Genomic DNA, 25,648 nt, shown 5'->3' on the forward strand with positions numbered 1-25,648 from the left:
AAGTAGCTTTTTTTCCAGGAAGCTAGGAGCACTGCAGGAGGTAAGATTGTAGCTCTGAGCTCTGTCCTTTCGTCTTTCTCTTTTACATTGGTTCTGTGTTTTTTATTTTAAAAAGACTATTGGTTACATCTACTACAAGACCAGGCAAGAAATTTGAGATACCATCAAAAGCTCAGATCTTTGATTTCTATTGGGATACATGAGGAAACAGTATTCTCAATCAATAGCATAGACAAGATTAATAGAAAGATCACAGAGGAATTCTTCATCCAAGTAAGGAAATATATACACACACTGATACAAGAATCAAACAAAACCCCAACCAGACAAGATCAGAAAAAGAAAACTCCAAAGCATATGATAGTAGCACCACCAAATATACAGGACTAAGAAAAATATTGAAAGCTTAAGAAAAAAAAGTATACAAGTCATTTGGAAATGAACATGCCCAGGGCAACAGCTGGATTATCAAATAAAACTCTGAAAAGCAGAAGAACCTGAAGCAATGAACTTCAAATACTAAAAGGCCATGCATGTCAACCAGGACTCATGGACCCAGTGAATCTGTCTGCCATAGCTGAAGCAGAAACACTTCCATGATACAAGCAGCCTGAAACAGTCATAGCAAATAACAAAGTCTAAACAGACTGCTAAATGTAATACTTCTAACTGAACAGAGGAGTAAGTGTGAGAGGAGACTTTTAGAAAGAAAACAAGCAAAACTAGAATTAAAGGAAATACAAAGGGCATCTAACAACAAAAAACAACAGGAAAATAAAACACTGCAATCTAGGTACAACTTTCAACAACGAATCCAGATATCAATGGCCTCAACACTCCAGTCAAAAGACAAAGGCTACCTAAACAAATTAAGAAACAAAATCCAACTATCTATTGTCTATGAAAAATCCCATCTTAGTTTAAAAGTCAAGCACCATCTTACAATGAATGGATGCAAAATGTATTCTAAGCAAACAGTGTCAGGAAGCAAGCAGGTATCACCATCCTAATATCTGAAAAATCATTTTCAAACTAAAATGATGCAGAAGAGACAAAGATATGTACTTCATACTAATTAAAGTTTCAACAAATACAAAATAGAATACTTACACACACACACACACACAGAGAGAGAGAGAGAGAGAGAGAGAGAGAGAGAGAGAGAGAGAGAGAGAGAAGGAAAGAGAGAGTCATATCTTCAGCTGCACCCAACTTCACAAGAAACCTAATGGAACAAAAGGCACAGATCAACACAGACCCAATAACATTACGTGATTGCAAACACCGAGTTTTCCAATTGATTGGTCATCCGGCCCAAATACATACATACAATCTCAGAATTAAATGACATCTTCATTCAATTGACCTAACCAATAATTAAATATTCCACCTCAACACCAAAGAATATATATTCCACTCAGCAGCACAAAGAGGCTCCTCTTAAATAGAGCATATGCCTAGAGACAAAGGAAACTTTAAGAAATACAGAAAATTGAAATAATGCCATGTACAGTATGTAACCATTGAGTCATAAAAGTTAAAATTGACAGGAAAATAAACTCCAGTATGCATATAAACAAATAAATAACCTAATGATCCAAGTTAAGAATTTGAAAAAAAAAGAACAAACCAAACCCCCAAACAGTAGATAGTAAGAAATAATAAAAAGTAAATGAATTAAATAGAAACAAAGAAAACTGTACAAAGAATTGATGAATCTAATTGCTATTTTTCTGAGAAGATAAAGATGACCCACTGACCCCTTTATCAAGAAGATTCTCTTGAGTCCCACACCAGAATGTACAAGTAGACACGAAGCAGAGATCAACAGAGTCTAGGGATCCCAGTCCCAGTTGATACATCAACTTTACAACTCCAGCATCTATAGCTCAAGGAACATCACAGAAAAGGCAGGTGGAAAGACTGCAAACATCAGGAAGTCTGCTGTGAAACAAACAGTCTCTCATGGAAATGGCTACATTAACAAGATCTGAACAGAGACAATATCAATAGACATGCTAAGGAAGAAGTGGGGAGGAATCTCTGAGGGTCATGCTCCTGGACAAGGAACTGCAGGAAACTACTGACTGCTGAGATAGGAATAATGAGTCTCTCTCAGACAGGAATGCCTAATTGCTTGACCAATGAAACTGTAGTCAACACTGAAACCATGTAACTACAAACAAGACAACTGAACTCAGTAGGTTGTAGTTATCCATTTGTGCCTCTGTGTGTGAATGTGTGCATTGAAGAGTAATTATAAGGGAAGAAGAGACTATCGATTTGAGACCTGTGGGGACATGGAAGAAGCGGGAGCATAGGGAGAGTGCTGGAGGGAAGAAAGGGAAGTGGGAAAGGGATCCAATTGTACTTTAGTTAAAATCTATAGAAAAGAAAACATTCCTTTAATAACATACACAAAAAAGGAAATCATAACAGAATTGAATATTGTGTCATGTTTACCCATACAAATCATGTTTTCTATGATATGTATAACAAAGTAATTATGTTCACTTACTGCAATGCATTCATTTAATGTGTTTTTTATAATGTGTGTGGGTAGCTAAGAAGACAACTTAGAAGTTAATAGCATGCTTTGCTCTTCAAGAGGACCTGTGTTCTGTTCTCAGAACCTATGTGGTATTTTACAATCACCTGTAACTTCAGTTACAAAGAATACAACACCATCTTCTCTCTCCCACAAGCACCAGACATGAACATGGTGCACATGCCTGGTGTACATGCAGGCAAACACTCACACATGAAATAAACAAATAAAATGAATTACAATACAGTGTAGTGGAACTATTAATGAACTAGACACTATGTCAACATTTTTAGGAAAAAAATGTATGAAGTAAACTAAAATGTGCTGTGAGCTGGGGAGAGGCTGGCATGTCACCCCAGTATGGTAATTTGAAAAATATTTTTAAATGCAAGTATGTAATTCTGGTGCAAACCTGAGAAACTTTTTAACAAAGCAGTTTCATACAACTAATTTCTTAAACAATTCAGCTGTCAATAGACACTTGATTTTTAAAACTGCCTAGGAGGAGCTGGAAAGAGGAATGGAAAGGGGGAAAGGATATTAATTGTATCATAATTTAAATGCATTTTAAAAATAAAAACTGCTTTTTGTGGGTGAAGGGTAAGAGGAACACTCATCCACTCACCCAAAGGTAAGGGCAGTACAAACTTATAACCACTATGGAAATCTGTTTGGCCATTATTCAAGAAGCTGGTTATGGATCTACCTCAAGATCCAGCTACCCAAATAATATCTAATTACAGAGAATTGAAAAAATTCTAAATGCAACATTTTTAATCTAAAGAAGGGCTACAGAGAAGAAACTTTAAAAGACTTACGTGTGAAGGTATTTTGTTGTCTCGAGAGGAGTAAGTCATGCTGAATAATCACCGTTTTTCTGCCAAGTATGGAAATGGTGGTAGACAATGTTATTATTTTAATATGGATGGAAAACCATTTATCAATATATTAAATATTTAAGATATTTCAAATACAATATAAGATTCCATCAGGTCATCTGGATATACCCTTCAAATTTATTAGTTATAAAAGGTTTTACAAAGTTTCTCATTTTAGAAGGAAAGAACAGAGTGAAATGGTATAGATTTACTACGGTTCAAACCATCTGGATTATCTTGACAGGATGGAAAGTGCCCTAATATAGGAAGGAGTCCTAAGTATTCTTGCTCTGGGAAAGTGTTTCCTTAGGCTCCAGCTTAAGTTTCCAAAACTCAGGATTTCCCTACTTTAGTTTAACAGTTTGCTATGAACATTTCACCACCTAAAAACAGGCACAGAAATAGTAAAGCAGTATCTAACTTGCTTCTCAGTCTTTTTTTTTTTTTGATTTTTTTATTATTATTATTATTATTATTATTATTTTATAACACCATTCAGTTCAACATAATAGCCACAGAATCCCCTGTTCTCCCCCTCTCGCCCACCCCTCCCCCCAGCCCACCCCCCATTCCCACCTCCTCCAGATCAAGGTCTCCCCCGAGGACCGGGGTTGACCTGGTAGACTCAGTCCAGGCAGGTCCATTCCCCCCTCCCAGACCGAGCCAAGTGTCCCTGCATAAGTCCCAGGATTCAAACAGCCAACTCATGCAACGAGCCCAGGACCTGGCACCAATGCACAGCTGCCTCTCAAACAGATCAAGCCAAATGACTGTCTCACCCGTTCAGGTGGCCTGATCCAGTTGGATCAGGTGGATCACCAGTGAGGCTACCTGGAAAACGGGACCCCAAAAAAAGACACGGAGAAATGGACAAGATCTACATGAATAGCCTGGTCATGAGTGGGAACAATGAAGGGCGACAGTCGAGGGAAAGAGTGGGAGATCCTAGCTGGATCAAGAAAAGAGAGGGAGAACAAGGAATAGGAGACCATGGTAAATGAAGACCACATGAGAAGGTGAGAAGGGGAGGAAGCAGAGAGCTAGGGAGGCCCACGGAGATTCACAAAGATACCCCCTCAAAAGACTGCTGGCAATGGTCGCGAGACGGCAGGAACTGACCTACTCTGGTGATGGGATGGCCAGACACCCAAATAGTGGTGCCATAAACCCCATCCAAGGACTGAGGAATCTGAAGGCAGACATCCACGGCTGGGCCCCTGGTGGAGCACTGGGAGTCTAATTAGTGAGTAAGAAGAGGATTTATATGAGCGAGAATTGTTGAAGCCAAGGTTGGATAAAGCACCGGGACAAATAACCAAATGAATGGAAGCACAGGATCTATGAACCAAAGGCTGAGGGGCCCCCAACTGGATCAGGCCACCTGAACGGGTGAGACAGTCATTTGGCTTCTCAGTCTTGAACTGATTAGAATCCTAAATGAAAGCACACTGTAATTCATGAATGGACCTATTATCAAATGCTACAGAATTCAGAATTTGATATTACTGAAATAAAGAGTAAGCCCATGGTGAGAGTAAGCCCATGGTAAGAACACTAATGGATTCCAAGACATAGGTTGCTCTATTGCTGGTCTTCCTTTAGCCAAGAAGGGAACAATGATCAGAGTTTTGTCATAATGATCCTGAATCGCCATGCTTATCATCAACCTACATGGAAGACAAAAATCGTTTTTTATAAATGCTATAAGTATACTCATGGGTTGTGATGGGGCTTAAATACTGAATACAGTTAATATAATTTAGATTCACAAAATTGTATTCATTGTCTTCCTTCTGAGGCAGAGTTGTGAAATATCCTGAAATCTTGAGGTAAAGATTCAAGTATCTTGAAAAATGTTCCTTTACACAGAAAAAGCACTTAGTAGGCCAATCACTTTCTGTCAACTTCCCTGGGAAAGGCGCTAGAGATCTGTCACAAACACAGATTGTGCTACAGAGGATGATATAAAGGAACCCTTGCCTACAGATTACTATGAAAGAAAGAAAGCATCTCTGGCCTCTTTCTGCAAGTGCTTGGATTCATGTGATAATTTAGTATATCCGCAAACCCATCTGATGGCTAAAAAGAGAGACTCCTCCAAAGTATCGTGCCATGATGGTCTTCTAGGATACTGGAATGCTTTGAATAAGTGATAAGGTTCAGATGCCTAGCAACAGCTTTGGAGTAATCTTAAGAGTTTTAGCTGCCAGAGAACACTATGTTATATTAGGAGAAAATTTGAATTTTCAGGCACATAGTTGAATTTTCAACTACCCTTTTCTCATGGCTCCATAACTATTATGATAAAGATACAGATCAGTAGGTACAACCTGATAATCAAGTTTATTTAACACTGGACAAAAAGACAGGTGTAATCACATTAAATCCCCATGAATAATTGCTTCCTAAGTTTTCCTCATGTATGCCATATCTATCTGATATATGTAGGAATTTTTACTTTCTTGGACTGAGGGAGCATGTTAGATTGTTGAGCATTCAGGTAATAAGTTGGATGAAATATTTGGAAGATAAGTATCAAGATTTTCTGTCAAACTACAAATGTTTAGATTCAAAGAAGTAACTCAAAAACTAAAATTCTGTGCCATGCATTGCTTTATTTTTGGAACGACCAGAGCATGCTAGGATCTTGAAAGATAAAGATATTAAGGCTTCCAAAGAAGAGTTTAGCCATGAAGTTGAGTGGTAAAATAAATGCCTCATACATTCAAGTCCCTGAGTGTGATTCTCAGAATCATCACAGATCAGTCTTGAGATTAAGACTCTTGTACACCCGTTGTTATTCTGACCAATCTATCCCTTTGCTTATCTCATGGCAAGTGGAGTTGACTAAAATGCTTCCATTCCAAAAGCATTTAAATAATGAAGTCACGCTTGGTTAAAATACAACATTGGTAAATATTTCATGTCTGAATTTAGTTTCAATTCGATTACTAAAATGGTGAACTGTATACATTTTACCATATAAGTATAAAGCCTTTGTGTGTAGAATTGACCATTAACTAAGTAGCCTTAAGCATCCTGAAAGCAGAGTTCAGATTCCTAAAATATGTCCAAGGCTAAAACTAGAAAACTTCTTAGCCCACTATGATACTTTATAGAGTAAAATTTGTATTTTAAATTGTTTATGGTGAATAACTGTTTGGAGAAAAGTGACCAGAAGTACAGAAAGCTTTATATGAAAAAGAATGCCATTTCCTTTCTATTCTATTGTAATATAATTCACTGTTAAATACGGAACTGCAATTTGCATAAAATAATAGTAATAATGTTATCAAATAATTTTAATGTTAAAATGAATGTTTTCAATTGCTGATACTAATATCATGCCATATATGTAAGTTTACAACTACCATTCATATATCATCCTTCTCTGCACACCACCAAAAGTATTTGAAGATTAAAGGTTGTTCACAAGGTTGTGTGATTGCAAACTTGAAAACTTTGGAACTGACACTGTAAATGTAAAATCTAATAAAAATGCTATCAACTCATATAAGATCATATGGCAGTCAAAATAAAAATCAAAAAAACAACCTCTCATTATCAAAGGGAATATGAACCTGACTATCATTCTTTGGCATAACCATTTCATGTAATAGATATTTTTTAGATATGTAACTGATGTTTTATTGACTTTTTCTAATCTATTCCAATAACACATTTGAAATGAATGATTTTTACTATTCTAGACTATTTTCAACACAAGCAGTGTTTTAAAAATGCAAAGTGTAGTACCTTTGATATTTATCACATACATGAAGATTCGCACCGTTTGTGATTAGGTATGCTGCCATGCGGTGTTTCCTTTCTCGGAGGGCTAGCAGCAGAGGGGTCAACCCATCCTGTAATGATATCAATTAATCATTCACAATACTGCATATTTCACAACTGAACTGAAAATCATGTATGTAGCCCTGTGATCATAATGTTTACCATAGACTTGACCACAGTAGTCTTTTCCTTATTAGCCTAATGCACCTTCTAACGATCCTCAAGATTGCAATATTCTAACCACGGCTACAGTCATCACAAAGTCCTCTAGTCCATTACAGAACTCATGTGACACCCATGGACCTATGGTTCCTGTCACAGAAGTTGTCATAGTACTTTGAAGCCATGGCCCTCTCCCCTCAGAGTTTATCTAAAGAGACACACACCGACACACAGTAGCAAAGGTGTTAGATCCTAAGTTGCATGGATGAGCAAAATTGTCTTTTCTATGTCAAAAATTCTCCTGTATTTCAAAAGACAGTTATGTGGCAGATGTACCATTTCCCAACAGAAAAATTCAATTAAGCATGATGACAAAACTATGGAATTGTCCAGTATTTTAAACCTGATTTCGGAAGTACTGTTTGGCAAATCTTCTGTGGGGCAAACATGAGCGACAGCAGAAGTTGTTTCTCAGGCACAATTCTCCGAGTATTGTAATGATGTGGTATTTGCTGAGGACACAGAGGAAGCTCTGCTTGATTCTCCATTCAGGAAGGGCCAGGGGTAACAATGTCTGCCTCTTGCTCTGAACAGGTCACCAAAGAAATGACCTCAAAATGAGTACAATCTCAAAGAATCTTTTTTCATTCTTCGAACTCACAAAGATCCGCCTGCCTCTGCCTCCCGAGTGCTCGAATTAAAGGCGTGCACCAACACTGCCCAACTCAAAGAATCTTTTATTGCTTACCTTGAAATGTATTCTGTCCTGTTACAAGTTGAAAACTGTTTTAGTGTTTAGAAAATCCAGTACATTTTTAAAATGTTTTTTATTTATATTATTTTTAGACAATTTCCTACATGATATCTGTATTTACGTAGTTTCTACACCCTCACTCCTCCAACTCCCCCTAACTCCCTCTGAAATTCAGGACATGTTTTTTATTACTATCACACACACATGTGTATTATGTACAACTTACTGGTTCCATGTAATGTGAACAGACTCTCTGTGTGCCTCTTTTTTATGTCTCTGCCTCTCCTTTTCTTTTTCCCTCCCCCTCTGTCTCCCTCTCTTCCTGTATGTGTGTTGGTTTGTGTGTGTGTTCATGTGTGTGTATGTGCATGTGTGTAAATGTGTGTGTTTAAGGATGGCCACTGTGGCTGGATAAACTATTGAGGAGTTTAGAGTGTATCGCTGGAGAAAATTGAAATCTACTCTCAGCAGTTATGGATAATGGGCAACTCTTTATTTACGAGTGTAGTTTTGAAGTTTCCCCTATCAAGTGTTTGCATGTCAACTGGTGTTTTCCTTGTGCAGGTCTTATTTAGGCAACCATATTATTGAGATTTCAGAGATGAATTATCCCTTCTGTATCTAGAAGACACTTTTCTGCAACAGTCATCCTGGTCACTGGAACTCAGAGGTTTTTTTTGTTTTGTTTTTTTGTTTGTTTGTTTGATTGTTTGGGCTTTTTTTCTTTAGAACTTTCTTTCTCAGTGTCACCTAAAACTTAAGTGTGGGTGTTGTATTGTAGATGTAGGATTGTGGTAGGCACCCATGCTCCTTTGGTTTTTGCATTTTCACTAGTTGTGGATCTCTGTTATACTCTGTATTTGCTGCATTTTAATCATCATTGCATCTAAGTCCAATTTACTGAGTGACTGTACTGTGCTATAGCTATACAGATCTGTGTAATTGAAGTTTTAGAGATGGGCAAGGCATTGCTTTCTTTCTGATTTATATTTTGCTTAGAAAACAATCTAAGCAGGAATCAAAATAGAGCAATAATTTAAAAGTATTTTAAACATTAGGTGATTCAGAAATGAAGGCACAACTGTAATCCCATCAAGAGAGTGCAGGGTATTGCAGGAGGATCATGACTTCTAGGAAAGTCTGGGCTACATAGTGAAACCCTATCTAAAAAATTAATATTGGAAGTCTATGATGATTTTAGGATTATCAATATCTGTGAGATTAAGAAGATATATTGTAATTGACAGGAGTGAAAAAGCCTTGCCCAACTCCACAGCTAACAAAAGACACAGTGCCAGGTAGGTAAAAATTCCCTAGGCTTTTTGGGAGTTCCAGAGATTTCCCAAACAATATGAGCTAACAACCCCTGCTCTTGGTTGCCTCCAGTCACTTAAGTGTAAGATCTTGTTACAAAAGACACCAAATCCTTTGGAGGGAAGACTGGCAGGAATAAAGCTGGAACTAACCCAGTGATTCCTACCCAAGTACTAGCTTCCTTAGAATCTGTGGTGCTCTGCAAACTGCCAAAGGAGAAAAGGAATCTTCAGACATCTTAAATTTATATCAAAGCACTAAGAAATAAGGCTAGTAGAATGAAATACCTGTATTGGCAAAGCAGGTGAAATGGGGGAATACAGCTCTGGTTTGTTAGCAAATAAAACACACTTGGAGTTTGGATCGTGGAAGTACCTCCTGCAGGGAACCATTCCATCATAGGGGCTCAAAAGCAAAATGATTGGATTTGTTATAGTCAGGATGAAGCATAGTTTTTAAAATTCTCCTAGAGATTGAGCATGCACTGCGTTCCTGGAGAAAACGGAGGTATGAATGGACTGCGCTGTTCCATAGCCATTTGGTTTGTTTACTAAAATTTTAACCTCTGCTGCATGCGTACTAATGGATGTGTGGAAATCAAGTGCTTGTAGTGCAATGTACCATGCTTCAGTTGCAAATATTCAGTCTGTGATAGCAGTTTGAAGGTTAAGTATCACCCACAGCCTGAAGTGATTTATATCCCAGCACAGCTTGTCAATATTTTGGGTAGGTGTTGAAACTTTTGGAATTGGATATTTGATGGGTGTGATATTGGTATGTAGGCAGTTTTGGGGTACACCTATTCTGAGTTTTTCAAGGAGCCACTGATTCTGTTTCTGTGGAGATAAGAGGAGAAAGGAAGGATCACAAGTTCCTGATACCACGGACCAAGCTATCTCCAGCTGCCTATAGGAAGTTATCTTGATGGCTAACCAATGAAGAGAACCCAGCCCCTGGTGGGCGGCACCACAGCCTTGTTTCAGAACATGGCTGTGTAAGACTTTACAGAGATAGCTGCATAGTAAGCAAACAGGCACTCTGGACTCATTCATTTCTCCCTCTCTTGAGGATAGATGATATGTCAACAGCTTTCTCAAGATCCTGATTCTGTGCTTTCCCCAGTAATATATAGTAACTTGGAAATGTAAGTCAAATAATCCTTTTAGTCCATTATCTATTTTTATAAATATTTTCTATGGCTCCATAAAAGTAAGCTAAATTCTCTAATACTGATTTCAATAAATTAACATTTACTTCTCCCCATTTGGAAATAATTTTGAGAGCTATATTCAATGCAATTTAATCATATTCACCCCTTCCCTTTCACTACTTTCCAAATGCACCCCTCTTCTGTACCCATCCATCTTTCTAACCTTATTGATATAAACCCCCTCTCAAGTCTCTGGGGTCACTGTAGAAGATCAGGGTAAAGCTTGTAAGAGCCAGGTCCACTGGATGATCAAAAGCAAAGAGTGTCTCATGGGCACACCAGCGTAGATGTTCATATGACATCACAGTCACCGTGAAAACATGCAGAAGACCCTTGGAAGCTCAAGTGACACAAAATCTCATTATGCAAGCAGGAATTTAGCATGAAGGTCTGCTCTGAGCTGAGGACTTCTCTATAGTTACAGCTGCTAGGACTGGATAGACATTTTCATTTAAAGGTGTGGCCTGGGTGGACTGATCATGCTCCAGTGGATGGTCATATACCCAAGAGTATGTGGGCAGCACAAATTGGACTCAATGGGGGTAAAAAACAATAACAACATATCAATACTTAGATGGATACCGATCAAGTTATTTCAAAGGGCCGGTCAAGTAATACTTAAACTTCTAAACATGAAAAATTTGGACCAAGATATGACAACTGTTAAAGCATATAGTTTTCAAATACTTGGGAATTCAATTTAGAAAATCTTTACCTTTGTAGTATCTTCAATGTTTCCCCCAAATTCAAGAAGACTGCTGGCAATATCTGGCCTGTCTACATATACTGCATGGTGGATCGCTGCTTCTCCATTGCAGTCTTTAATATTGGGATCTGATCCATGATGAAGTAGGACAGACACGATCTCTATCTCCCAGCTCTGTATAGCCTGTGGATATTGTTACCAGGAAAACACTGTTAATTTAAAGAATACACGAGAAACTTCCCCCAGCTTTCACCATGATTTATATTTAAGTGACTTTAATTTTACTTTCGTTCTAAACACTTAGATCAACTTAATTACTGAAATTGAAGTCTTTGAAATACCTTCATTAGTGGTGTGGACTTTTGATTGTCAAGGGCATTTATCTTACAGTCCTCAAATAACAGTAAATGAACCAGATCGATATGACCATAGAAACACGCAAAGTGGAGCGCAGTTCTGTGGGAATGAGAGACATTTTGAAGGAAAACTGTAAGGCACTATTATCAACATACACAATCACTCTGGCATTTATAAATATTATATAACATTTAAGTCCATAGACCTCTAAAAATATTTAACTTCAAAATTTATTTTTATTTGCTCTTATAATTTACTGTATTTAAAAATTTACTACAACTATCATTTATGGCAGTGTGAATAATACACACACCTGCTGCAGCCTAGAGAAGTGCTCTATTAGTGAACTACGTAGTAAAGAGCAGCCTATTTGAACAAAAAAAACATGACTATTGGGTGAACTCATTTTCAGTTTGAATCCTACTCTAGACACTGCCATCAACCTCCTACTTCTCAGCCTTCCTGTGTTGTGAATTCTTGTCCAGAAAATGAGTGTTAAAAGGAATACTTCTATCAAATTAGGATGACTCAATTAGATTTTTTGCAACTATTCAGAAAATATTCTTCAACAACAACTGAACAATCTTTTAGGTATTTAAGTTATGAACGTTAACACTATAATAAACATATTTCAAGTCAATATTAGTTCCATTATCTCTATTTTGTAAATATATTAAAGAGTATAAACTTTAGAGTCTAAGGATATCTCTTCAAAACTTGAGACAAGTTCTACTATAAACTTATGCTTCTGCTGCCTCAGCCTTCAAAGAGCTTGGATTGTAGATATGACACACCACTGAGCTTGACATTTGGTTTTTTGCACATTTTAACTCAGCTAAAATTGGAATGTCATTTACAATTCATAATGTACAACAGTGACTGCCAAAACTTAAAGGCAATTCTTAATACATAAGATAGCATGTCATTTGTGCCATGCATGATGTCTCTACTAAGTGAAATGTGATATATAATATGATATATATATATATATATATATATATATATATATACATATCCATGCATATAAAACATTTCTAGACTTTTACTGGATTTTTTAAAGAAAGTAATGAAATGTACTATTGATAAAAACTGAAAAGTATCAACAGCAAAATCTAAATGCACAGCAAACTTGGCTTTGATTTTTAAGAAACTTTAATTCAAAGGAACTAAGTATGGAATTTCAATTCAAATACATAAGAATGGCCATTTTTGACAATAGTTAAATTCACAGCATACATACGAATTAGATACGTGCTAAGCCTAACATCAGTGTCTAATATCAGTTTCACCAGGGAGATTTAGTACACTGTGGGCCACCTCAAACAAACCCAAAATTGGGAAAGCAAGATAGTTTGTTGATTTGTAAATCATGAAATTCACAGCAAGTTCCATTTACCTCTATCAGAAGTAAGTAAAGATATCAGAAGTAACTTTCAGAGAACTTGGAGCTTGTCAGCACATTGTGTTATTAAAATGGTGGCTGATCAAGGCCACACTGAATAAACTTTCAGAAACACATGAAGTAATGAGTGAAGAAACATAGGAGAAATTTATGGAGATGGGAGAGTGAGATCCCCATGAAACTAGTGAGAAACAACAAGAAAATGAAGGAGCAGCAGGAAGAGGAGAAATATCAAGTTTTGATTATTTCTATTATTTTCAGTGAGGAATATAAATGTTAGTACACACAGATAAAAGATTCATAGTGAATGTTTTTGGGTGATTTTAGGTGGGAGGAAAACATTGAGGAACACTACTTGATCTCTGTAGTTTCTACAGTTTACACAACATTGTGTTTATTAGGTACATTGAAATTAAATCCCATTTCTTTATAGTTTGTTAGATTATTCCATTGTGTATTCAATGCTCCATAAGAAAATGCTTCATAGGGGGATTGCGGGGTGACAGTAAACCTGCTGGAGCTTTTGGTCTATGGTTCTCCTGCTCCAGAAGAAGATCTGGACACTGGACCTCTGTGTGATCACGGGTACCAAGGAGACTGTAGTCCAGAAAGCACAGCTGGTCTCTCCTCACCCCTGTTGCCCTCAACAGAGCTAGTCAAGGTAGGCTTCTCCTATCACCCGATTTCATCATTAATGATTTCATCATTAGCTTCCAAGTGTTCTTACCGTTTCCCTTCATCCTCATCATTCACATGAAAATTCTTCTTCATGAGGAGACGCAGCACCACTTTGAGCTTTCCCATGCATACTGCTTCATGGAATTCGTTTTCAGGGTCATAAGGCTGGCAGTACCTGTCTTCAGTTCCACAGTAAAAGCAGGACAAGTATCCCGTTGCCCTGCTTGGGCCATCACAAAATCCCAAGGGAGTTTTCGGCTCCTTCTTACAGCATAAGAGCTTCCTCCGGGTGGACAACATAGCTGTGACCACCTTTCTATCAACTCAACACTAAGTAATTTTAGGAAATGATGGACTTTTAACCACTGACCGTCTAACAACCAGAGCCTGACTCTGTGACTCCCACAAGTGCGAGGCTATGGTTTGACCAGTCAAACCGAAGCATCCAGTTATAGAACAGTCGTTGCTAAGCAACACTGGTAAACAAAAGCATGCTCGTTCTTCCTCAGGCATAACTGACAGTTTCATGGAGCAAATAGTGCTCACTGCGCATGTGCAATGTAAGCGTGGTGGTCTCCTGGGCTTTAGTTTGTGTATATCCTGCAAGATCTCGATCTCTTTATTTCTTTATTCCCCACAACAATCTTGATTGGTACTTACTTTCTTTGGGGGTGTAATTACTCATTATGATATCTTTTTTTGGTTTTGTTCTTATTTTACTGAGTGTTGGTTTTTTATTTCCTTTTTCACTAAGAGGTCATGGATGGGCATGTCTTTGTAAGGAAATTTCTCTCTTGAAGCTTCTCCCTGATATTTTTGGTTCAGTGTTCTTTGAATTTTCAATGTAGTGAAAAGCTGTAAAATTACTATTTTTGTGACTCAGGAGTGATGGTACACACCTTAATCCCAGCCTTTGGCAGGAGGCAGAGACATATGGATTTCTGTGAGTTCTAGGTCAGCCTGGTCTAATGAGCCAGAGCTGCATAGTGAGAACCTCCTTAAGAAAATGAAATGAAAAGATGTTTTTAGTTTTACATGATTTCAATACTAAGAGTAGAAGTTTTTATCTGGTCATGTCTGTTGTGATTCTAAATTTATTCTGTGCACCTGGGTGTATTTATTTCTCTTGATATGAGGAAATTTCTGCTGTTGTTTCATAGAGCATATTTTCTATCCCTGAAAATCTCCACACACTATCTGTAGTGTTAGATACTTATATTTGCTGTCTGAGCTACTTTTGAACGAGAATGTCCCACACAGGTTCAGCTATTTGAACACTTGGTCCCAGAGGGTGGTGCTAATTGGGGAGGATGTGGAACATCTGGGAGATGGAGCCTTGATAGATGACATCTGTCTCTGGAGACAGGCCTTGAATGGTCATAGTCTCTGCCCATTGTGTTTGCTCTCTGCTTCCTGAGTGTGGTTGAGATGGAACCTCTAAGCTTCCTTTTCCTGCCCCCAGGTTGGCCATTTGTGCTAAGTCTCCTCACCATGATAGACTCCTATGCTTTTGGAACTTAAAGCCTAAATACACTCTTCATTCTGTAAGATGCTTCTGGTCATGATGTTTTATCATAGAAACAGAAAATTAACAAATGCAATCTCTGAACAGTAGCATCTCAGGGATCATAAAAGATGTGCTCATTACTTTTAATTTATTAATATCTAAATATAATAATACACATACCTTTGTATCTCTAATGTTTTTGTACTGGATTTTCACTCTAATGCTGATTCTTTTGAAAGAATTTCTATGCTTTGTGTATAGAGACATATTTCCATTAAAAAAAAAAACCTGCAAAAGTGAAATTCCCAATAGCCAGTGACTCCAATGAGTACATGAGCAACACAAATTCTACTTGGTGTATTTGGAGCAGGGACACAGGTGTTGGGTGGTGGACCTGGGAGAAATGGGAAGCTAATGTGATTGTTACATACTTTTTGCAATTCCCAATAAGCAATACAAATATTATGTCGGAAAAATTACTGTGATAGTTTTCACATTCTTTCTCCTGAATTTCACATCCAAGTTGTGTATTAATTTTCTTATACATTCAGTTGTTTTATTTGTATCCTCACTGTAATAATGGATGTTTCATTTCTAATTATTTTAAATTTTATTTATATAATAGTAGTTATTCTTCCCACAGCTCCAGAGAAGCTAGGAAACAAGGAGGATCCTAAGAGGGACACATGGATCACCTTGAGAAGGGGAAATAAATGAGTTCTCCATGTGTAAACTGGTGATGGTGGGCAATATGGGGAGGGGATGGGAGATGAAAACATGTGGGAACAGGATAGTCAAGGGGGGGATGGATGGAGTGGGAGAGCAATGAAAGAGATATTTTGATAGAGAGAGAAATTATGGGGTTAAGGAGAAACCTGGTGCTAGGGAAATTCCCAGGAATCCACAAAGACAACCCCAGATTAGACTACCAGAAATAGTCGAGAGGATGCCTGAACTACCCTACCTGGGTAATCAGATTAGTGAATAGCATAACTGTCATCATTATGATGGAAGCAGATGCAGAGATCCGTAGAAAAGCACCAGGCCAATCTCAGGGAGTCCAATCCAAGAGAGGGAGGAGGGATTCTATGAGCAAGAGGGTCAAGATCATGATGGGGAAATATACAGAGACTACTGAACCAAGCTCATAGGAACTCACAAACTTTAGACAGCTTTGGAACCCCACATGGGACTGGACTAGGCCCTCTGCACACCGGAGACAGTTGTGTAGCTGGGTCTACTTGAAGGGACCCTAGCAATGGGACCAGGATCTATCCCTGGTACATGAGCTGGCTTTAGGAGCCTATTACCAATGGTGGGGCACCTTGCTCAGCCATGATGCAAGGGGGAGGGCCTTGGTCCTGCCTCAACTGAATGTAGCAGGCTCTGCTGACTCCCCATGGGAGGCCTTACCCTTTGAGAGAAGGGGATGGGGGCTGGGTCAGGGGGAGGAAGGCTGTGGGGGAGTGGAAGGAGGGATGAGAGGAGGATCTGTCACTGGTGTGTAAAATGAATAAAAAATTCTTAAATTAAAAAAATTAAATTTCTCAAATTGCTCAACATCCTTAGCCATCGGGTAAATGCAAATCAAACTGATTCTGAGATATCATCTTATACCTGTTAGAATGGCTAAGATCAAAAACACTGAAGACAGCGTATGTTTGAGAGAATGTAGAGCAAGGTGAACACTCCTCCACTGCTGGTAGGAGTGCAAACTTATACAGCCACTTTGGAAATCAATATGGTGGTGTTTCAGAAAATTAGGAGTCAATTTTCCTCAAGACCCAGCTCTACCACTCTATGGCATATACTCACGGAATGTTCAATCACACCACAAGACACATGCTCAACTATGTTCATAGCATCATTATTCGTAATAGGCAGAACCTGGAAACAACCTAGATGCCCCTCAACAGAAAAATGGATTAAGAAAATGTGGTACATATACACAATGGAGTACTACTCAGCAGTGAAAAACAATGACATCATGAAATTTTCAGACAAATGGATAGAACTAGAAAATATCATCCTGAGTGAGGTAACCCAGACTCAGAAGGACAAACATGGTATATACTCACTCAAACATGGTATGTACTTGCGCAGACTACAACCCACAGCTCCAGAGAAGCTAGCTAACAAGGAGTACCCAAAGAGGGACACATGGATTGCCCTGGGAAGGGGAAAGAGATGATCTCCATGAGTAAACTGGGGATGAGGGGTAGGCAATGGAGGTTAGGGGGTAGGGGATGGATGAGAACATAAGGGAACTGGAATGGATGGAGTGGGAAAGCAGTGAAAGAGATACCATGATAAAGGGAGATATCATGGGTATAGAGAGAAAACTAGTGCTAGAGAAGTTGCCAGGAGTCCCCAAGGATGACCCCAGCTTAGACTAGTAGCAATAGTGGAGAGGGTGCCTGAACTGGCTTACCCTGGTAATCAGATCGGTGAATACCCTAACTGTCATCATAGAGCCTTTCTCCAGTAATTGATGGAAGCAGATGCAAAGATCCACAACCATGCATCAGGCCAAGCTCCAGGAGTCCAGTCAAAGAGAGAGAAGAGGGATTGTATGAGCAAGGGGCATCAAGATCATGATTGGGAAACCTGCAGAGATGACCAAACCAAACTAGTGGGAACTCATGCAATTTGGATCAATAGCTGTGGAGCCTGCATGGGACTGGACTAGGCCCTCTTCATCGTGAGACAGTTGTGTAGCTTGATCTGCTTAAGTGGCCCCCTGGCAGTAGGATCAGAATTCATCCCTGGTGCATGAGAAGGCTTTTTGGAGAGCACTACCTATGATGGGACACCTTGCATAGCCTTGGTTCAGGGGGTGGGGCTTGGACCTGCCTGTACTAAATGTACCTCCCCATGGGAGCCCTTACCTTCTTGTAGGAGGGAATGAAGGGTGGGTTGGGAAGGGGAAGCTGGAGGGGCAGAGGGAGGGAAGAAGGGATCTTTGATTGGTATGTAAAATGAATAAAAAACTCTAAAGAAAAAAATAAAAGAAAATACAAATATATGAAAAAATAAATTTCTCTGTCTCTGTCTCTCTGTGTAATTCTATATGTTATGTGTGTGAAGGTGCTTGAGGTGGCTAGAATAAAGTGTTGTATTCCCTGTAGTTGAAGTAACAGGCAGTTGTGCCCACTTGAACTGCATTCTAAGAACTAAACTTGAGTTCTAATGCAGAGTAAGAAACACTTTAAGCACTACAGAATATCTCCAGTTCTGGATTTTAATTCCATATTATATTTTGATTAACATATAAATATATCACTTTACCTTTTTCTTTCCCTCCTTGATCTCTTCCAATGTTTTCACCTTCCAAATTATTCTGTTTTTCCATTACCTCTTAAACTGATAGCCTCTTTTTAAAATTATTACTGTTTTATATACAGAGAGAGAGAGAGAGAGAGAGAGAGAGAGAGAGAATATAACGTGCTGAGTCCAATTCATGTTGCTTTTGTGTATATGTACCACATTTTCATTATCCATCTATCAGTTGAACTACATTAAGATTTTTTTCATTTCCTAGCTATTGTTAAAAGAGCAAGAATGGACATGATTGAAAAGGCATGGATGAGCAGAGGGTATGTACATGAAGGTCATGGGAAACTCACTGAGCAAGACCCTTAGGTTCCTTCCTAAGTTGGAGGTCTGGCTATTTAGAGTGTGTGATTAAATACTGTTGCATGACCACTAGGGGACTTATCCCTGGAAAAGACTAATTTTCCCTCTTTCAGTAGTGGTTAGCTGTCTATTGTTCCTTTTAAAAATTACTTTTTTAATGTTTAAAATGTTTATTTTTTAGATCCATATTTTTTAACAATTACAAGATTACTGGTTTTCAAAATTTCATGCAAGATATTTTGATCAAGCTTTCCATTCCCCCAACTCATGCAAGATCCTCCCTTCCACATTATGAACCGAAGCTTTTGTCTCCTCTTTTCTTTTTCTTTTGCAATAATACCACAAAACAAATATAAAAACAAAAATGAGAAAACACAAATTCCCCCTGACACATACACAAAAAAACCTGGAATTCATTTTTGTTGGCCAACTACTCTTGGCCATGGGATTTTGTACACACAGAGTCACTCCATTATAGAAAACAGGTTTTCCCTTTCTGGTAGGTATACATTTCAGATACCTTCTTTGTTAGGGATAGGAACCCTATTTCATTTTTCACCCTCCTCAATGCTGGAACTCCATGTAGTTGAACCTGTGCAAGTTTTTTGTGTTCTGCCACAGTCTTTATGAATTCACTTGTGCATCAGATCCATTGTGTCTAGAAGACATCATGTCCATGGTGTTTTTTTTTTTCATTTCATGACAAAAACTTATGTTAAAATTTTGTCATGAATGAATATATTCTTTTTATGTACCAAGATTCTGTATTCTCATTTTAGGATATATAACACATGAGCATGATCTAGGTAAATTTTCACCCTGGAGAAATAGTTACCACATTGGATAATGCAGTTACATGATAGAGAAGAAAACAAAACACTGTTGTTTTCCAAAACAAAAGTTTATGAATGGTGCATTCTTTACAATTAATGAAGAAGCTGTGTGAAAAGTATACACTATCACATTTTTAAATCTTATAGCACTATGGACAAGAAGAATGTTAGAATTTTTTGAAATTGGTTACATAAAAGGTTGGAAGACACCACGTTCATCCAATATTTGATAATTGAAATGTAGTCTATGAGGCATGATTAACACAGAATGAGTAGATTCTATTTTGTGAGCACATCTTTACAACTGTACAATATTGAGTTACTTGCAAACTTATGCAAAACACGTAGGAGAACATTTAAATTATGTAGCTGGATAAGAATGTGGCTAATTTCTCCAATCCACAATGAAAGTTTTGTCGATTGCTGTGGAATGGTCTTTCCGAACCCTGCGAATAGGTGTTGCTCTTATGGGATGATGAATGAAGCTCTTTTGCCTATATGGCAAGGCAGCTTAGAGCCAGGTGAAAAATCCAAGGAGAGATACGGGGAGAAGAAAGATTGAGTTAGGGATGACAATGCATGCCTCTAGAGGAGCAAGATGTAATAGAACACAGGTAAAGCCACGAAACACATGGCAATACATAAATTAATAGAAATGGGCTAATCTAAGAGGTAAGAGCTAGCTAGCAATAAGCCTGAGCCATACACGAAACAGTTTGTAATTGATAATAAACCTCCAACTCATTATTTGGGAATAGGCAGGTGGGAGAGATTCATGTGTCTATAGTCAATATTTCTTCTATATAACACAGGTCCCATTTTATAAGCCCACATTTCCTCCAGCTCATTATAGGAATGTAAGTGTTATGGAAAATATCTTTGGCATTACTCCCATTACAATATACAGAAGGAAGAAAATAAGAACTGTCCATTTAATTTGAAAAATTATATTTGAGGATATTTCATCTGGAATAAAGAAATCTATCTTTCAAGAACATACTCTCCTTACATGATTATCAATCAAATGCATTGCTCTGGAAGAATAGAGATGATTACTAAACAGAAGGTGTAAAGATGTGGCATTCTTTCAGGCCATGAGAGAACTCCTATGATGAATACCTTATAAGGATTCTATTTCAGAGGAAGACATTTTCTCTGGTCATTATAGGTCTATATCATTTTATTATAAATACCTTATTAGAGAACTTGTGAAATACAGTTCTAACCAGGGTGCATGAGAATGTACATTCTGTCCCATTCCTTTAGACAAGCATTTATATAATGCATCACTAACCTATGAGAAATGGCTTCCTCTTATGAGTGCATGGACCCTGTAGCTTTTTAGACTATTTGGATTAGTGGGAAGAAGAATATGTTTCTCAAATCCAGTAACAGAGAGTAAAGGAATTAGAGTAGAACTTTTTATATCGTACAAGAAATTTTATGATTTGCCCTGAGGAAGATGGGAATGGGGGGTGGGTTGGGGGGAAGGTGGGGTTTGGGGGGGCAGGAGGGGAAAGGACAAGGAAATCCGTGGCTGATGTGTAAAATTAAATTATTAAATAAAAGAAAACAAAAAAAACATAAAAAAAGAAATTTTATGATTAATCTTTCACCTAGAAAAATAAAAATCCATCTTAAATGCACATATAATGGATAGCTCTTTATAGGTCTGTACACACTGGTATAAGGTTCTAGTTAGAGTATTCATAAATTACATCTGTATTTACATATTTACAAAACTCAGGCTGAAATATCTACACCACAACTCTTACATCTCCAGGTCAAGGAACATCACTGAAAAAGAGGTGGAAAGATAAGAGTTGGAGTATTAATATATCTGTTAAAAGATTGTGTCTTCCAGCTATGGCAGGGAAGCTATACCTATGAAATCTCAATAATATGGCTGCTTAAATGAGATCTGAAAAATGAAACCATCAGTTGAAATGCTAATTTGGATAAGGAAAATCTCATGAGAGCTCATCACTAGATGGTCTGTAAGAAATATTTAATGACCTCTGACAGAGAAAGAATTAGTCTTTTCCAGAGATGTGTACCAGGACAGATTATCCAGTCCCATGTATTTAGACCTAAAACATATACATATAAGAAATACTGAATGTACAGAACAAGTATATATTTTCAAGTCTAAGTTGATCTCTTCAAAACTTGAGACTTGTTCTGCTGTAAATGTATGCTCCTGAGACCTCAGCCTCCAGGTAGCCTGGATTGTAGATATGGCACAGCACTGAGTTTGAGATTTGATTTTTCTTACATTTTAATTAAGCTAAAGATAAATGTCATTTATAATTCATAATGTACAACAATGATTGTCAACACTTAAAACCAATTCTTAATACATATCATTGTGCCATGCATGATATACCTACTAAGTGAAATGTGGTATGTAATGTGCTATACACACATCATTATTAGTCTTTATACTGTTTTTAACATAGTTATGAAGTATACTATTGATAAAAACTGAAATGTGTCAAGAGCAAAATCTAAATGCACAGCAAAATTGGCTTTGATTTTTAAGGAACTTTAATTCAAAGGAAGTCAGTATGGAACTTCAATTCAAATACATAAGAATGGCCATTTTTGACAATAGTTATATTCACAGCATACATATGAATTAGATGCATGCTATGCCTAACATCAGTATCTAATATCAATTTCATGAGGGGGATTTAGGACATTTTGGGTCACCTCAATTAAACCCAAAATTGGGAAAGCAAGTTAGTTTGTTGATTTGTAAATTATGAAATTCACAGCAAGCTTCAATCACCTCTATCAAGAGTAAGTTAAGATGTCAGAAGTAACTTTCAGAGAACTTGGAGTTTGTCAGCACATTGTGTTATTAAAATTGTGGCTGATCAAGGCCGCACTGAATAAACTTTCAGAAATATACGAAGTAATGAGTAAAGAAACCCAAGAGAAATTTACGGAGATGGGAGAGTGATATCCCCAGGAAACTAGTGAGAAACAACAAGAAAATGAAAGAGCAGAGGAAGAGGAACACACAACCATCTATCAAACTTTGATTATTTCTATTATTTTCAGTGAGGAATATAAATGTTAGTGCACACAAATAAAAGATTCATATTGAATGTTTTTGAGTGATTTTTGGTGGGAGGAAATCATTATGAGGAACACTACTTGACCTCTGTAGTTTCTACAGTTTATACAACTATGGTGATGTTTTTATTTGTAGTGAAATATGATTTTAATTGTATGTTAATAAATAAAGTTGCCCTGGGGTCAGAGCTATTAGAGCCATAGCAAGAGCATGGTGGTTAGAAGAGCTAGGTAGATTACTGTGTGTTCAGGGATACAGTCAGTATTGGAGACATATGCCTTAAGACTCGGAGGGCAGTACTTACAGGCAGTGATGAGGCAGTCATGTGGTTGGGTTTACATCCAATGAGAAGGCAGAACAGAAAGACTATTTATAGACAGACAAACAGGAAGAAGCTCTCGCTCGGGGAAGCTAGGAGTACTGCATGCAGGAGTTAAGATTTTAGGTCTGAGCTCTGACCTCTCGGCTTTCTCTTTTACATTGGCTCTGTGTTTCTTATTTTAATAAGATGATTGGTTACATCTACATCTGGTGCCCAACGTGACAAGAATCCATTAAAAACTGCTTGGGGTCGGCTCCCTAGTCCAAGCAGCCAGCTCCCTAGCCCCCGCCCAGGTCTGCTTGGCCTCAGGCCGGACTAACTGGGAACTGCTTGCTTATAGCCAGTGCTACAAACAACTCAGGCCTGCCCTGCTAAACAGGGCCCCTGCCTGTAAAGCCAAGCATTGACTCTGCTCAAGAGGGAACAAGTGGCTGGATTTAAGCTTTAGCCGGCTACGCCTTTGCTTTCACTTTCACTTTTGCTCGCTCTCTCTCTCTCTCTCTCTCTCTCTCTCTCTCTCTCTCTCTCTCTCTCTGGATTCACACCTAGGACACTTGGTGGCTGTTTTGAAATTCGCTCGGATTTCTACTGTTCTACACAGATTTGGTAAGTCATAAAGGAAACTATTTAAAAAACAAAGTTTTTCCACATTTAAAAAATGGGTTTTATGTGTACATTGGAAGAAAATTGGGTTTTGTTTGAAATTTTAGGCAGTCTGACAATGGAACAACTATATGAGAAGATTAGTATTATTGGAATTATGCAGTTTATCACTATGCTTATCCTCATTTTACTATTTAAAAAGATAGTCGATTTAAGTGACAGGATGACAGCTTTAGAAAAACTTGTTAAACCTGTAAAAATTCAGACAGAAGAAATTAACAGTGAAGTTCTTTCAAGTTTGGATCATAAGGTTGATCCAAAGAAAGCCTGTTTTCACACAATCACCGTTAATTTATCCTGTAACCGTACAGCAGGTGCCTGATCAAATGATTACACAAAATATTTGGGCTCCAATTGAACTGTTGGATTTTAAAAGGTTTAAGGAGGCAATAGTATCTTATGGCATGCATTCCCAATATGTAAAGCAAATGTTAAACTCTTGGTCAACATATAATAGGATTGTACCACAGGACTGGCAGGAGCTGGCACAAGCTGTTCTGGAACCCAGTCAGAGACTTCAATTTCTAACATGGTTTAAGGATGAAGCTAAAAACATAGAAAAACAATGGAAGGATAAAGGAATACAAGTTTGTCAGGATCAGCTTATTGGAAAAGGCCAATATGCTTCAGTACAAACACAATGTTTATATGATGTCCAAACCCTAATTTTATGTCGAACGGCAGCCTTGAATGCATGGGACAGAGTTGAAGAACCAGGAAAAAAAACCTGAATCATTTACAAAGGATATGCAAGGCCCAAAAGAATCTTTCACAGATTTTTTACAAAGACTGCTTCAGCAGTAGAGAGAATGGTCTCAGAATCAGAAGCTAGTAAGGCAATAATTGAAGCTTTGGCATTTGAGAATGTAAATGCAGCATGCAAAAGAATAATCAGGCTGTTAAAGGCAAGATCTGCACCTTTGGAAGATTGGATTAGAGACACAGTTAATGTTGAGGCTCATGAGCATGATGATATGTGGGTAGGAGAAGCAATTTCAAAAGGTTTGAGGAGTTTTAAATGTTTTGGATGTGGAAAGCAAGGTCATTTGAAAAGGGACTGTAAACAGGTCATTCCTAGAAACATTGATTCTTCAAGGAACAATGGCAACAGAATGCCTCTTCCTTCTAGAGTATGCAGAAGGTGTGGTAAGGGAAAACACTGGACCAACAAATGTAGATCAACACAGGACAGACAGGGTAATCCTTTGCCTCAGTTTTCGGGAAACTCCCGGAGGGGCCTCATGCAGGCCCCCATAGCAAATCCAATTCAAATCTTTCCTGCAGCCATAGAGGAAACCCCTGCTCATAGCGATTAAACAACCAAATGCCTATTGGAATAAATCATGCTGGTCAGGATGATGAAACAGAGAGAATAGAAAATTCAGGAGAAAACATAAACAAAATGTTTGGGTAAACATCTATTAATGAACAGACACCAAAATTAACGATAAAAATAAATGGTGTTTTGTTGTCTGGTCTGGTAGACACAAGTGCGGACGTTACCATAATTACACCAGAATTTTGGCATCCAGCTTGGCCTCTTCAGGAGGTAAACGTTCAACTGTTAGGAATTGGGACATTATCTCAGGTGAAACAGAGTGCAAGATGGCTGGAATGTATAGGTCCAGAAGGACAGAGAGGAAAATTAAAACCATATATGGCTAACATAGCTATGAACCTGTGGGGTCAAGACTTGTTGCAACAATGGAATACTCAGATTAATATCCCTCCAATCTCAGAAACAAATAATAAACTAGCACATGTTTCTGAGAGAAATGTTAGAAGGCATTATTTTGAGTGGTCA

General features: G+C 37.9%; 1 protein-coding gene across 6 annotated transcripts in view; it reads right to left on the reverse strand.

Annotated features, from left to right (window-relative positions):
* The window catches only part of LOC143273830 (uncharacterized), a 229,583-nt gene that overhangs the window by 39,569 nt on the left and 164,366 nt on the right, over positions 1-25,648 (reverse strand). For 5 of the 6 annotated variants that reach the window (XM_076574007.1, XM_076574006.1, XM_076574009.1 and 2 more), the window contains exon 8: positions 4,546-4,662. In XM_076574007.1, the coding sequence (XP_076430122.1) occupies positions 4,546-4,662 (117 nt within the window). Of the gene's footprint in view, positions 1-3,366; positions 3,426-4,545; positions 4,663-25,648 lie in introns of all 6 variants that reach the window. The other variant, XM_076574010.1, reaches the window with a different exon arrangement.

The sequence above is a fragment of the Peromyscus maniculatus genome, chromosome 6, assembly GCF_049852395.1.
Source record: "Peromyscus maniculatus bairdii isolate BWxNUB_F1_BW_parent chromosome 6, HU_Pman_BW_mat_3.1, whole genome shotgun sequence".
Classification (NCBI taxonomy): domain Eukaryota; kingdom Metazoa; phylum Chordata; class Mammalia; order Rodentia; family Cricetidae; genus Peromyscus; species Peromyscus maniculatus.